This window comes from Oncorhynchus kisutch, linkage group LG4, assembly GCF_002021735.2.
Source record: "Oncorhynchus kisutch isolate 150728-3 linkage group LG4, Okis_V2, whole genome shotgun sequence".
Taxonomy (NCBI): Eukaryota; Metazoa; Chordata; class Actinopteri; order Salmoniformes; family Salmonidae; genus Oncorhynchus; species Oncorhynchus kisutch.
In genome coordinates, this window is record NC_034177.2 from 25,331,102 (window position 1) to 25,344,585 (window position 13,484).

A 13,484-nucleotide genomic window follows, 5' to 3' on the forward strand; every position below is an offset into this window, starting at 1 on the left:
TCTTAATCGGGAGTTACAGACCAAACTGGCCTGTAGAGGAGATTTAATGGATCAAAACCAATACACCCGGATGTCCATATCCATTGGCAACCTACGGTTGGACCGCAGACCTATACAGTCGCCCATGGCCTGTGAGTCTTCCACGCCCTTCTCTCGTCCACCATGGTCCAATAGCCCTGAACCCATGCAACTCGGCCGCACCCCTCTCATGCCTGCCGAGAGACACCAGAGGTTACGTGAAAACCTGTGCCTCTATTGTGAAGAGAGTAACCACCTACTCAATAGCTGTCCGATTCGCCCCCCACGAAGGGCTGACCACAACCCCTCTACTTCCGCCCGGGTAAGCACCTCTACGTTTTTGAACATTACCAGAAGGCAGTTTGGAATCCCGGCTCTTCTTTCTGCGAATGGGGTCACTCAGTTTGTGGAGGGACTAGTGGACTCGGGCAGGAAATTTCATTGATGAACAATTGGCACAACAGGTAACGGTCAAGATAATCCCTGTTAATCCTCCCCTTAGGATCAATGCGCTGGACGGACAACCTCTCAGAAATGGTCTCTGGTGACTCGCATGACCGAAAGTATCACCCTTCAGATTGGCCTCGCTCACTCCGAGGTCATTCAGATAACGGTGATATCTTCACCGAAAGAACCCCTCATCCTCGGTCATCCCCGGTTAAGCCTTCATGACCCTGCCATCTCCTGGCGGCAAGGGGAACTGCTGTCATGGTCTCCCGCCTGTTTTAAGAACTGCTTCAGTCTACCCTGTCGAGCCACCTATATAAAAGGATCGGAGTCTGTCATTCCAACCCACATCCCACCTGTATATGCCCAGTTCCTGAGTGTCTTCAGCATGAAAAGGCGTCCATTCTGCCCCCTCATTGCCCGGAGGACTGCGCAAACGACCTCCTTCCTGGGGCATCGCCCCATTAGGGTCGTATATACCCCTTGTCCATCCCAGAGAAGAGGCTTTTGACATGGGATTCATCCGTCCATCCACATCTCCGGCTGCAGTTTCTTTTTTGTAAAAAAAAGGGTGGTAGTCTCCGTCCCTGCATAGATTACCGACCCCTCAATGACCTTACCATCAAGAATCGCTTCACTCTTTCTCTGAAAGACAAGTTGGACAGGCTACCATCTACTCCAAACTGGACCTACGTAGTGCTTACAACCTGATCCGCATCTGAAGTGGGGATGAGTGGAAGATGGCGTTCATCACCGCTGGGGGTCACTACGAATGCCTGGTTATGCCCTACGGTCTCAACAATGTTCTCGCAGTCTTCCAGTCCTTCATGAATGAAGGTTTCCAGGACTTGATCAACCAGTTCCTCATCGTGTACATTGACGATATCTTGATCTACTCACTAAAGACACCTTTTGCCTATTCCCTGTTTGTACTTTAGCCTATCGGATGTCCTGTTATCTATGTATTGCCTGATCTCCCAGACTTCCCTGCCTGTACTGTTACCACTTTTGGAGCCCCTGTATATGACCTTCTGCCTGCCCCTGGACCCAGATACCTGCCTCCTCCTGTGGTCCTTTGCAAAAAACACCTGCGGCGCCCTGCGCTTGAAACCAGCTCCCTGTCTCCACTTGTATTCATTACAAGCATATGATAAATGAATTACAGTGCTAACCTAATATTTTCTCAGTTCATCACAATTACATAGTGTCTCTAGCAGTGTCTCCTGACCAGCCTTGGGCCGCCAGTTGACACAAAGGTTATCTTAAGAGCAGGTGAGGTGGCGATGACTGGACTGGCTTCCTCTCTCACATCAAAACATACCCACAGACTAGAGACAGATGGATAGAGAGAGCATGATTAAGATCTGTTTCTTTTTAATTCTAACACAGTCAGTCATCATAATCATTAGGAGTTGAAATTCTAAACTGACCTTGGATTATTAACTCTGGAACTACTACATCACTATCTGTATTTCAATGTAAAGTAACTATTTAATAATACTTCCTGTTGACCTGACCATGTGACCTCTCATCTATGATCATGCTGTGCCCTCAATGTCAGTCAGGTCAGATGCGGGAGGGGTTACCAACACAGCTGATATAACCTAGAGGATTTAGGGTGAAGGGGGTGAGGGATGAAGTGAAGGAGAGAGACTGTTATTGAGAAAATAAGGTAGTTAAAGATACTGTGTTCAACAGGAATCTGTGTGTGTGTAGTCTCACCTAATGTCCACACTAAATGGCTACAGAGTACTTTATGCTGAAAAACAGACCACATGAGGACAAACAATAGAAGATAATGTCATTATTATACTTTTACATGACCAGTTCATTGTGAACTACTAAAGTATAATATCCCTTAAAACAAATCACGACAACATTGGATAGACAGATACATGTGTAGCATGTGACAATAGCAGGATCATATCAAGGATAGCGTCACAAATGAATACATAAATACCACTTGAAGCTTGATGATGACTTGATCATTTGACCCAGCTGTGTAGTGCTAAGGCAAAATCAAAAATGTGCACCCCTTTAAGTCCCCAGGACCAGGACTGAGAACCGCTGCTCTTCATTGGGACCTCTTCATCTGCAGACAGGCTTTCATAGTTCTCTGTATCTGAGGACAGAAAACATCACAAGAAATAGACTTCATTGTACTCAAATTAGACAGCACTGAATATGATATTCTCTGTCCTCACTTCTAAGGACTGAAACTACACAAAAGTACACGCTCTATCCAGAATAGCCTACTCTCTCACGTTGACAGCTGTGCCTGCTATCCTTTCACCCTCCTCCATGGCTGTTAGCTAGCTACCTACACATGTATTTTACAGTGTTAAATATATCAAGATAGCTAGCTAATATGAAGTTTGGTAACTGGTCAAATGTATTTTACTTAGCTAGCTATCTCTACATTAGCAGCTCATTTTAGTTCAAATGCACTGTAGCTAGTTACTGTAGCTAATAATACATTGTATATTTTGTTTACATTTTTTAAATGTGTTTACTTACTTGAATAGGTTCTCCCAGCCATGTGGACAACTGGAAACAGGGAAGCAAAGTTGTTTTGTCACCAGAGCGGTTTAGAGCATATTACTACTTGCCTGTGAATAACCAGACCTTCATACAAACTTGCTATGCCGAATTCTTGACGCACAACCAAAGGTGCTGCCCTATCCTGCCAGCATCTCCACAAGCGAGCCACTCAGGCGGAAAATGACGCGTGGAAGAGGGCGAGGATCAAGATGGGAGTAACAATCCAGGCTATTTAGCAAGTGGAAAGGGGAAAAAATATTATTATTATTAAGCCTGCATTATAATGATATAAAAGCCCCTTAGATATTCTATTTTTCGACAGCTGGAGGCATTTTGTTTTTCACAAGCGTACTGTAGCAAGCTGTGAATTCTGCAAATAACGTTTCTAGGGTGGGATATTAGCTGAAGAATAGACTACTCAACCTTTACTAAAGAATTGTCCAATAGCCGAGCTAGGTGTGAAAAAAAAAACTCCCCAACTTGCAACAAATAATTTGTTTCGACCATTCAAAGGCATTGCATCTCAGTGCAAGAGGCATTACTACAGTCCCTGATTCAAATACAGGCTGTATCACATCCGACCATGATTGGGAGTGCCATAGGGCGATGCACAATTAACCCAGCGTCATCCGGGTTTGGCTGGGGTAGGCCGTCATTGTAAATAAGAATTTGTTCTTGCCTGACTTTCCTAGTTAAATAAAGGTTAAATGTAAAAAAACAACTGGCGGCAAGCACAGTGCAATCAATAGGAGGTGAACAGTGGCTGAAAATATAGCTAACTTGTTATAGTTAAAGATAAAGTAGAAATTCTACACCAGTCGAGCAATTCATTTCAACAATAATCTTCACTTTATTAAGTAATTAGTAAGGAATTAGGCACTTTCACATGGTTACTACAGCATGTATTGTAGGCTATGTTTTCTTGTCAGACTACAGATTAGCCTAATAAACAAATGCAAGTGGCTTATATCTTCAAAATGCTTTAAATGTTTTATTATCCAAATGTAAAAGCATATACTGTACAGTACTGTATTTCTTCATCAGCATCTTTATGCTTTCGTTAATAAATGCAGATGTGGATTTAGTTATGGATCCATAACAAATTACTATGGGAAAAAATATCCCTGAATTACAGAAATATTGGAACAAAGTTGTCTCATGAGTGCAAACAAATTGTTGCTTACTGGAAAATATTCTATCAAACAAACATGGTCACGTTGTATAGCGTCATTATGGCTATTAGCAGAGCTATATTTTGGCCTTTATAAATATTATTTTGGCCTTTATTCAGATTACAATTGCTCACTTTCATTTTTTGAAAACAAAATCATTTCCAAAATATGGTTATATATAGTCTTCCCGTCTATTTCAGGACCGTTTCGCGCTGCTCTGAGACAAGCAAGGAGAAACAAAAATGTTCAACTATATTCCATGATATTCGTAAGATATACAGTTGAAGTCGAAAGTTTACATACACTTTAGCCAAGTACATTTAAATTCTGTTTTTCACAATTCCTGAGATTTAATCATAGTAAAAATTCCCTGTCTGTCTTCGGTCAGTTAGGATCACCACTTTATTTTAAGAATGTGAAATGTCAGAATAATAGTAGAGAGAATGATTTATTTCAGCTTTTATTTATTTCATCACATTCCCAGTGGATCAGAAGTTTACACACACTCAATTAGTATTTGATAGCATTGCCTTTAAATTGGGTCAAACGGTTCGGGAGCCTTCCACAAGCTTCCCACAATAAGTTGGGTGAACTTCGACTCAGCTGGTGTAACTGAGTCAGGTTTGTAGGCCTCCTTGCTCGCACATGATTTTGTTGTCCTTAAGCCATTTTGACACAGTTTTGGAAGTATGCTTGGGGTCATTGTCCAATTGGAAGACCCATTTGCGACCAAGCTTGAAATTCCTGACTGATGTCTTGACGTATATATCCACATAATTTCCCTCCCTCATGATGCTATCTATTTTTTGAAGTGCAGCAGACCCTCCTGCAGCAAAGCACCCCCAAAGCATGATGCTGCCACCCCCGGACTTCACGGTTGGGATGGTGTCTTTGGCTTGCAAGCCTCCCCCATTTTCCTCCAAACATAACGACGGTCATTATGGCCAAATCTCCAAAATATTGTTACTTTATAAACAAAGTGATTCTTCTTCTTATTAATTAATTTAGAATGATGTAAAAAAAAACGTAGATATTCTCAGATATTCTCACAGATCCTCACAAAAAATGTCCCATATACATGAATTTAGAATCCTCCAATCCTCTAAATGTAATTATTGGTGGAGAGTCACGTCATTGAATAATTTTTTATTTTTAGATATACTATTGGCCTACCATAGGCAAAATGAGTATTGGTTACACTACAATTAGGGTGTGGAAATGTTATGCCCCTTAGATATTAATTTAGAATTGTCCAAACCTCTTATGCTGTAGCCTACTCCCGACCGTCACATTGTACAGTGCAATATTTTCCATTCCATCCTAACGGAAACCCTGAGTGTTTCATTTTTCTCGGAATAGAAACACCATAATATTAATTAAATTAATTAAGCCAAATATTATTACCAAAAAGGTTTTAAATTCTCTAGTAACGTCAATATGGGAGAATATCAAATGTTTCTCAAAGATGCCCTCTGGTGGTCAAACTAGCACTAACCTGCATTAATGTGATAAATGGCTGACAATTAAATAACGTGCCATAGAATGCTGAAGCAGCCCCCAAGGTGTGCTTCAGTATGACACAACTTTTAAAGGAGGAACCACTGTAGAACCTAAAAGAGTTATTTGGCTGTCCTCGTAGGAGAACCATTTGAAGAACCCTTTTGGATTCCATGTAAAACCCTTTCCACGAGCTGTAGCATCACACATGTAGCATAAATCTCTCCTTATAGCCAATAAAGCAATCACAACTTTCCCCTTTTGTAAAGCAAGAGATGTTCACCTACATGTAATGGCTCCCCAATGCTGCCAGGGAACAATTTGACTGTTACACACAGCAAAAAGTAATAGACCTCCTAGACATTGAGAATAGAGGTGACCTGAACACGCCTCTCTAGTAAGGCCACCCTGGTGACAGAGGAATAATTGGACTGTTTACAGAAAGTTGACAGTCAGACAGGCAGTTTTATAAGAGGCGGTTGGCTGACATGCATAAGATGATAAATAGGGTGTCTGGTGATAGACAGGGCGGGACAGTTGAGGGATGGAGAGAGAGGTGAGAGCTGAAACAGATGGAGATATGTCTGGAAACCATGAGGTGTGCTGTCATGCCAGGCTACACTTCTGATAGGTCATCTTTGTTAAATCACCTTGTCACACTTACATGGAGAAGCTCACTGAGAAGAATCTCTCTCTTTCAATACCATAGACAATCTCTGAAGTTGAGAGATGGTAAAGAGGTGAAAAGAGAGAACAAACTTCCTTGTACATGATCGTTTTTGAACCCTGACTCCCCGCCTTGACCAGTTTCAATCAATAACAAAGGGGAGCATCTGTGGAATCAACACCTGATGAGATTTACTGCACATTAATATACCTGCACACAGCTCATTGTTGTCAAGCTGGACCTAATGACCTAATATCCACGCTGAATGTGTGGAACTCCGAATGCTGCAGAATGTTCTACCTGGTGCAGCTTGATGACCTCATCACTCACCTGATGCTCTGTGATTGGAGGACGTCTGGGTCGGTGGCGTTGAGTAAGGCCACGAAGCTTCCCAGGGGTACGTTCTCCATCTTGGTGACCTGAAGGGGGTCGGGGAAGAAGACTGGTCCTTCGTTGACGTCCAGGATGGTGATGTGTACGGTGGCTGTAGAACTGGAGCCGTAGCCCACATCTGGCACCAGGGGGTCCTCGTTCTCCACCTTGATCAGCAGCGTGTGGAACACTAAGCTCTCATAGTCTAGAGGCTGGAGGAGGAGAGGAGTGGAGAGGGGAGGAGAGGGGAGGGGAGGAGATGAGATGAGAGTGTTAATCATGTAGTTAACATGTCACTTCCACACTGAGTGGACAAAACATTAGGAAAACCTTCCTAATATTGAGTTGCACCCCCTTTTGCCCTTAAAACAGCCTCATGGACTCTGCAAGGTGTCGAATTGTTCCACAGAGATGCTGGCCTATGTTGACGCCAATGCTTCCCACAGTTGTGTCAAAAACCCAGCAGCGTTGCAGTTCTTACCCCACTCAAACTGGTGAGCCTGTCACCTACTACCATAACCCGTTCAAATGCACTTAAATATTGTATCTTGCCCATTCACCCTCTGAATGCACAATCCATGTCTCAGTTGTCTCAAGGCTTAAAAATCCTAATTTAACCTGTTTCTTCACCACTGATTGAAGTGGATTTAACAAGTGACATCAGTAAGGGATCATAGCTGGTCAGTCTATGCTATGGAAAGAGCAAGTGTTCCTAATGTTTTGGACTCTCAGTGTGTAACAGGTTTCTCTTATAATATGTCAATAGTGTAGGAGAAATTACACACAGTAAAGGGGCAAACTGCAGTGTACTAGAGTGAAACATACAACGTTACCAAGGTTACAAATATCCTGTATTTCTGTATCCTGTATTGCTATATTGCATGATAACACACATTTATTGGAATAATGAGAGCAATAAAAACTGTTGGTGCTACAGGTTCTTTACTGTGCAAGTATGTTCATATCGTATGTTCATATCTCCAGCGAATTGGCCAAATCGTGCCGTATATAATATCACCATCCAAACTGCCTGTTACAGTGACATCAAAAACACACCTTTATTAGCTATTCCATCAACAAGAGAGATGAGAGATATTTGAGAAAGATAATTAAGAGAGACATTTGAGAGATAATTGAGAGAGATATTTGAGATAGATAATTGAGATAACCTTCGGGCCCTGTGGTTACCTTAATGAGGGAAAGCATGCCCTCATTGTTGTCAGGGTTGGTTTGGATCTCAAAGCTCTGGGTGGGGTCACCTTTGATGATGGAGTAGATGGCTCGCCACGCCCCCGTCGCAGGGTCATCTCTGTCGTCCACAGTCAGGTTGACCACCACCCCTGTGGAGCCCTCATCCACATTGGCCTGGAACTGGAGGAACAGAGAGAGACAGAGGGACAAGACTGGTCAACTGACATATAGACAGCTGGTTTATATTCAGTGGTCTGGAACTGGAGGGACAGAGGTACACTATTGGTCAGCACATACAAGGGCATCTGGAAATGTGTCAGTTAGGTTTAAAATAAGGTTTTTGCATCCTTCATCACGTCAGTGGACTTGGCGCTGACAAGTGAGGGATAGTGTATGTTGTTTTGTTCAAGGTAGATTACCCAGTGTGAATCACGCTCCACTTGAAGTGACTTACATTTAGAGGCTATTAAACGCACCATGTTCTCTCCCTCGCATTATTCACATTTCTCGAAAGCTATTCAGTTGAACATGAATCCAGTGTCAAACTCGTCTCTCTGTCCTTCATTCCCAACACTTCCATCCCATCCCTTCACACACACATGTACACACACATGTACACACACACACACACACATGTACACATACACACACACACACAAGCCCAAACACATGCACGCAAGTACGCGCACGGCGGCTGCAAGATAATGTCTGTTTTGGATTAAAAAGAAAGGGGAGAGAAGATCCCTTTTTTGGCTTAATCTACACCATCCTCAAATTAAAGAATGCTGGAACAATTTAACTCAGGCTTTGACTAGAAGATGTTAAGGGAATTTTTATCAATGATGACTAATTATGTATACATTTCAATCAGGACTGACTAAACAGAATACTATTATGTTACTGTATATGTACTAATCTGAATACTATTATGTTACTGTATATGTACTAATCAGAATACTATTATGTTGCTGTATATGTATGAGTTTTCTTTCTTGATCCCAGTGCTGAATATAATGTGTGTAAATGTGGTCAAGAGTTAGAACAATGACTGTCTGTTCCTTGGTAGAAATGAATAAACGATATCTTCAAACTGGGTAGAATGCTTATCTACACAAGAAGACCTTGGCTCATAAATTATATTAAATTGGTAGCGAGACGATGTGGGAAGGCTTGAGATACTGCCTTTGTACCAGGGTGGGAGAAGAGACGGGTTGGTACTGGAACTAATGACGTCATTTTCAGTTTATAACCTGTGGTAACCTGTATCGTGTTCAGTACTCTCGTGAATAAACTCTGCTGATTGACTTTAAGACTGGGCTCTGTCCATTATTATAGAATAAGGGTCTTACAAATCCTTATGAATTGACAGAGTGTTTAATTTTAATTGGGTATTAAAACATAGAGCAATTTAATTCCTTAAACAGAAGAGCAAAACCCAAACTGCTCTCTCGAACACCACACCCTCTTTCCTTGAGAGATTGCTTCTCATACCCTCCCTGCTCTCTGTCTCATTCACTCACTCTCTCTCTCTCTCTCTCTCTCTCTCTCTCTCTCTCTCTCTCTCTGACTCTCTGACTCTCTCTCTCTCTCTGTCTCTCTGTCTCTCTCTCTCTCTCTCTCTGTCTCATTCACTCACTCTTCACTCTCTCTCTCTCTCTCTCTCTCTGACTTTCTCTCTCTCTCTGACTCTCTCTCTCTGACTCTCTCTCTCTCTGTCTCTCTCTCTCTCTCTGTCTCATTCACTCACTCTTCACTCTCTCTCTCTCTCTCTGTCTCATTCACTCACTCTTCACTCTCTCTCTCTCTCTCTCTCTGACTTTCTCTCTCTCTCTCTCTGACTCTCTCTCACAGACTCTCTCTCTCTCTCTCTCTCTCTCTCTGTCTCTCTCTCTCTCTCTCTCTCTCTCTCTCTCTCTCTCTCTCTCTCTCTCTCTCTCTCACACACACACACACACTCTCTCTCTCTCTCTCTCTCTTTCTCTCTCTCTCTCTAATTCAATTCAATTCACTTTATTGGCATGGGGAACATATGTTAACTTTGTCTAAGCAAGTGAAGTAGATAGTATACAAAAGTGAATTAAACAATAAAAATTAACAGTAAACATTACACTCAGAGAAGATCCAAAAGAATAAAGACATTACAAATGTTGTATTATGTGTTGTAACGACTTGCAGATAGTTAAAGTACGAAAGGGAAAATAAATGAACATAAATATGTGTTGTATTTACATGTTGTTTGTGCTTCACTGGTTGCCCTTTTCTTGCGGCAACAGGTCACAAATCTTGCTGCTGTGATGGCACACTGTGGTATTTCACCCAGTAGATATGGGAGTTTATCAAAATCGGGTTTGTTTTCAAATTCTTTGTGGATCTGTGTAATCTGAGGGAAAAAAGTCTCTCTAATATGTCATACATTTGGCAGGAGGTTAGGAAGTACAGCTCAGTTTCCACCTCATTTTGTGGGCAGTGTGCACATAGCCTGTCTTCTCTTGAGAGCCAGGTCTGCCTACGGCGGCCTTGCTCAATAGCAAGGCTATGCTCACTGAGTCTGTACATAGTCAAAGCTTTCCTTAAGTTTGGGTCAGTCACAGTGGTCAGGTATTCTGCCACTGCGTACTCGCTGTTTAGGGCCAAATAGCATTCTAGTATGCTCTGTTCTTTTGATAATTCTTTCCAATGTGTCAATTATCTTTTTATTTTCTCATGATTTGGTTGAGTCTGATTGTGTTGCTGTCCTTGGGCTCTGTGGGGTCTGTTTCTGTTTGTGAACAGAGCCCCAGGACCAGCTTGCTTAGGGGACTCTTCTCCAGGTTAATAATCTCTCTGTGGGTGATGGCTTTGTAAAGGTTTAGGAATTACTTCCTTTTCGGTGGTTGTAGAATTTAACGTCTCTTTTCTGGATTTTGATAATTAGTGGGTATCGGCCTAATTCTGCTCTGGATGCATTATTTGGTATTTTACGTTGTACACTGAGGATATTTTTTCAGAATTCTGCATGCAGTCTCTCAATGTGGTGCTTGTCCCATTTTGTGAAATGTTGGTTGATGAGTGGACCACAGATCTCATAACCATAAAGGGCAATGGGTTCTATAACTGATTAAAGTATTTTTAACCAGATCCTAATTGGTATGTCGAAATTTGATGTTCCTTTTGATTGCATAGAATGCCCTTGCCTTGTCTCTCAGATCGTTCACAGCTTTGTGGAAGTTACCTGTGGCGCTGATGTTTAGGCCGAGGTATGTATAGTTTTTTGTGTGCTCTATGGCAACAGTGTTTAGATGGAATTTGTGTTTGTGTCCTGACGACTGGACCTTTTTTGGAACGTGCTGTTCCTTGTTTTCTGGGTGTCTATGTTTATGGTTGGACAGGCTTCTCAATTTCTTTCTTAGGTTTTTGCATTCTTCATCAAATCATTTGTCATTGTTGTTAATTTTCTCCAGTTTTCTGCTTGAAATGTTTAGATTTGATAGGGAAGCTGAGAGGTCAAATATACTTCTAATATTTTTACTGACAGGTTTATACCTTCACTATTACAGTGGAACGTTTTGTCCAGGAAGTTGTCTAAAAGGGATTGAATTTGTTGTTGCCTTATTGTTTTTTTTGTGGTAGGTTTCCACGCTACATTCTTTCCATCTATAGCATTTCTTAATATTACTCAGTTCCTTTGGCTTTGATGCCTCATGATTGACTAACTATTGCTCTGTTCAAGTAGACTGTGATTTTGCTGTGATCTGATAGAGGTGTCAGTGGGCTGACTGTGAACACTCTGAGAGACTCTGGGTTGAGGTCAGTGATAAAGTAGTCCACAGTACTACTGCCAAGAGATGAGCTATAGGTGTACCTACCATAGGAGTCCCCTCAAAGCCTACCATTGACTATGTACATACACCGCGGGCGACAGAGCTGCTGGAGTTGAGACCCATTTTTGTTGGTCATGTTGTCATAGTGGTGCCTAGGGGGGCATATGGGGGAGGGAATGCTGTCACCTCCAGGCAGGTGTTTGTCCCCTTTTGTGCTGAGGGTGTCAGGTTCTTGTCCGGTTCTGGAATTTAGGTCGCCACAGACTAGTACATGTCACTGGGCCTGGAAATGATTGATTTCCCCCTCCAGGATGGAAAAGCTGTCTTCATTAAAGTATGGGGATTCTTGTGGGGGGATATAGGTAGCACACAGAAGGACATTTTTCTCTGTTAAGATAATTTCCTTTTGAATTTCTAGCCAAATGTAAAATGTTCCTGTTTTGACTAATTTAATGGAGTGGGTTAGGTCTGCTCTATACCAAATTGGCATACCCCCTGAGTCCCTTCCCTGTTTCACACCTGGTAGTTTGGTGGATGGGACTACCAGCTCTCTGTAACCTAGAGGGCAACCAGTGGGTCCGTCTCCTCTATACCAGTTTTTTTTAGGATGACAATGTCTATATTTACGATTTTACGATCCCCGCAGGTCTGGGAGAGTGTCTCGCTGGTCTGGGCGAGGTGTCTATTGATCTATTCTCCTGTGTGAAGTGTTGGGGCTGCGTTAAAGAGCGATGTCCTTTAGGGTCCAGGCGAAGGTGGGCACTGCTGCCTTGTATAGGTGGACCTTGTCATAAAGGCTGTTCAAGTCCAGGGTGGATTGGTGGGCCAGGTAAACATTTGGTTTTGAGGCACATTCACAGGAAATACTTGCGTTTACCCGCTGTTTACCCGCTGTAGAAAAGGCTTTTTCTATCACTCCCTTGAATGCTGTGGCCACCCTTTCCTGCTGGGCTCTCAGGTCGTTTGTGCCTGTGTGTATTATTATGTGGCTAGGTGAACCTAGTTGGTCCTCAGACAAAAGGTCTAGGGCACGCTGGGTGTTTGGACACCAGATTTTAGACACATTGTGTTTGGGATTTATTTAATTTTATTATATATATTTCCTGTTTGAGTCCATAAGAAGTAAAATCTGTGTCATGTGTATGTCCTCAGTGGGTGTGTGTGTGCGTGTGTGTGTGTGTGTGTGTGTGGGGGGGGTCTCTCCTGTGTGGGGGTGTGTGTGTGTGGGGGGGGGGGGTCTGGTCCTCTCCTCTAGTGCTCTGTTCTTCTCCTGCTCATGCTTTTTATCATGTTAAAGTTGTCTCACCACAGTCTAGAGTGCAGATATGTCTCTCTCCACCTCCAGCCCTCCGGGTCTGGTTAAGGGGGTGTTGGGCTGGACTGTTGTCTGGGTCTGGTTAAGGGGGTGTTGGGCTGGACTGTTGTCTGGGTCTGGTTAAGGGGCTGTTGGGCTGGACTGTTGTCTGGGTCTGTGCTGACTGGAATGTAATCACCTGCTGTTCCAGATCCACCTGCCTTACCTCCAGCTGGGTAAATGTATCCTTCATTTCAATGAGGGAATAGAACTATGTGCTGGGAGGTTGACTTTTCACTTGGGGTTGCTCGTCTGTGGGGTTATATAATGAAGAGGTCTGGTCTGACCTGCTCGGGGTGGGGTATCTTTCTCAAGGGAGAGCTTCTCCTGCTGAGCTAATTCTTTGATTAGGTGGAAGTCCAGCTGAAACTGTTTGTGGTTTCCCTGTACCAATACTGTTGAAGACCTATAGAAATGTATATTAG

At 42.7% G+C, this 13,484-nt stretch overlaps 1 protein-coding gene across 3 annotated transcripts in view; it reads right to left on the minus strand.

Moving 5' to 3' along the window:
• The window catches only part of LOC109889307 (cadherin-13), a 582,397-nt gene that overhangs the window by 86,403 nt on the left and 482,510 nt on the right, over positions 1–13,484 (minus strand). For all 3 annotated transcript variants that reach the window (XM_031822709.1, XM_031822708.1, XM_031822710.1), the window contains 2 exons: positions 7,903–8,085; positions 6,673–6,926 (listed from right to left, as the gene is read on the minus strand). In XM_031822709.1, the coding sequence (XP_031678569.1) occupies positions 6,673–6,926; positions 7,903–8,085 (437 nt within the window). The remainder of the gene's footprint in view (positions 1–6,672; positions 6,927–7,902; positions 8,086–13,484) is intronic.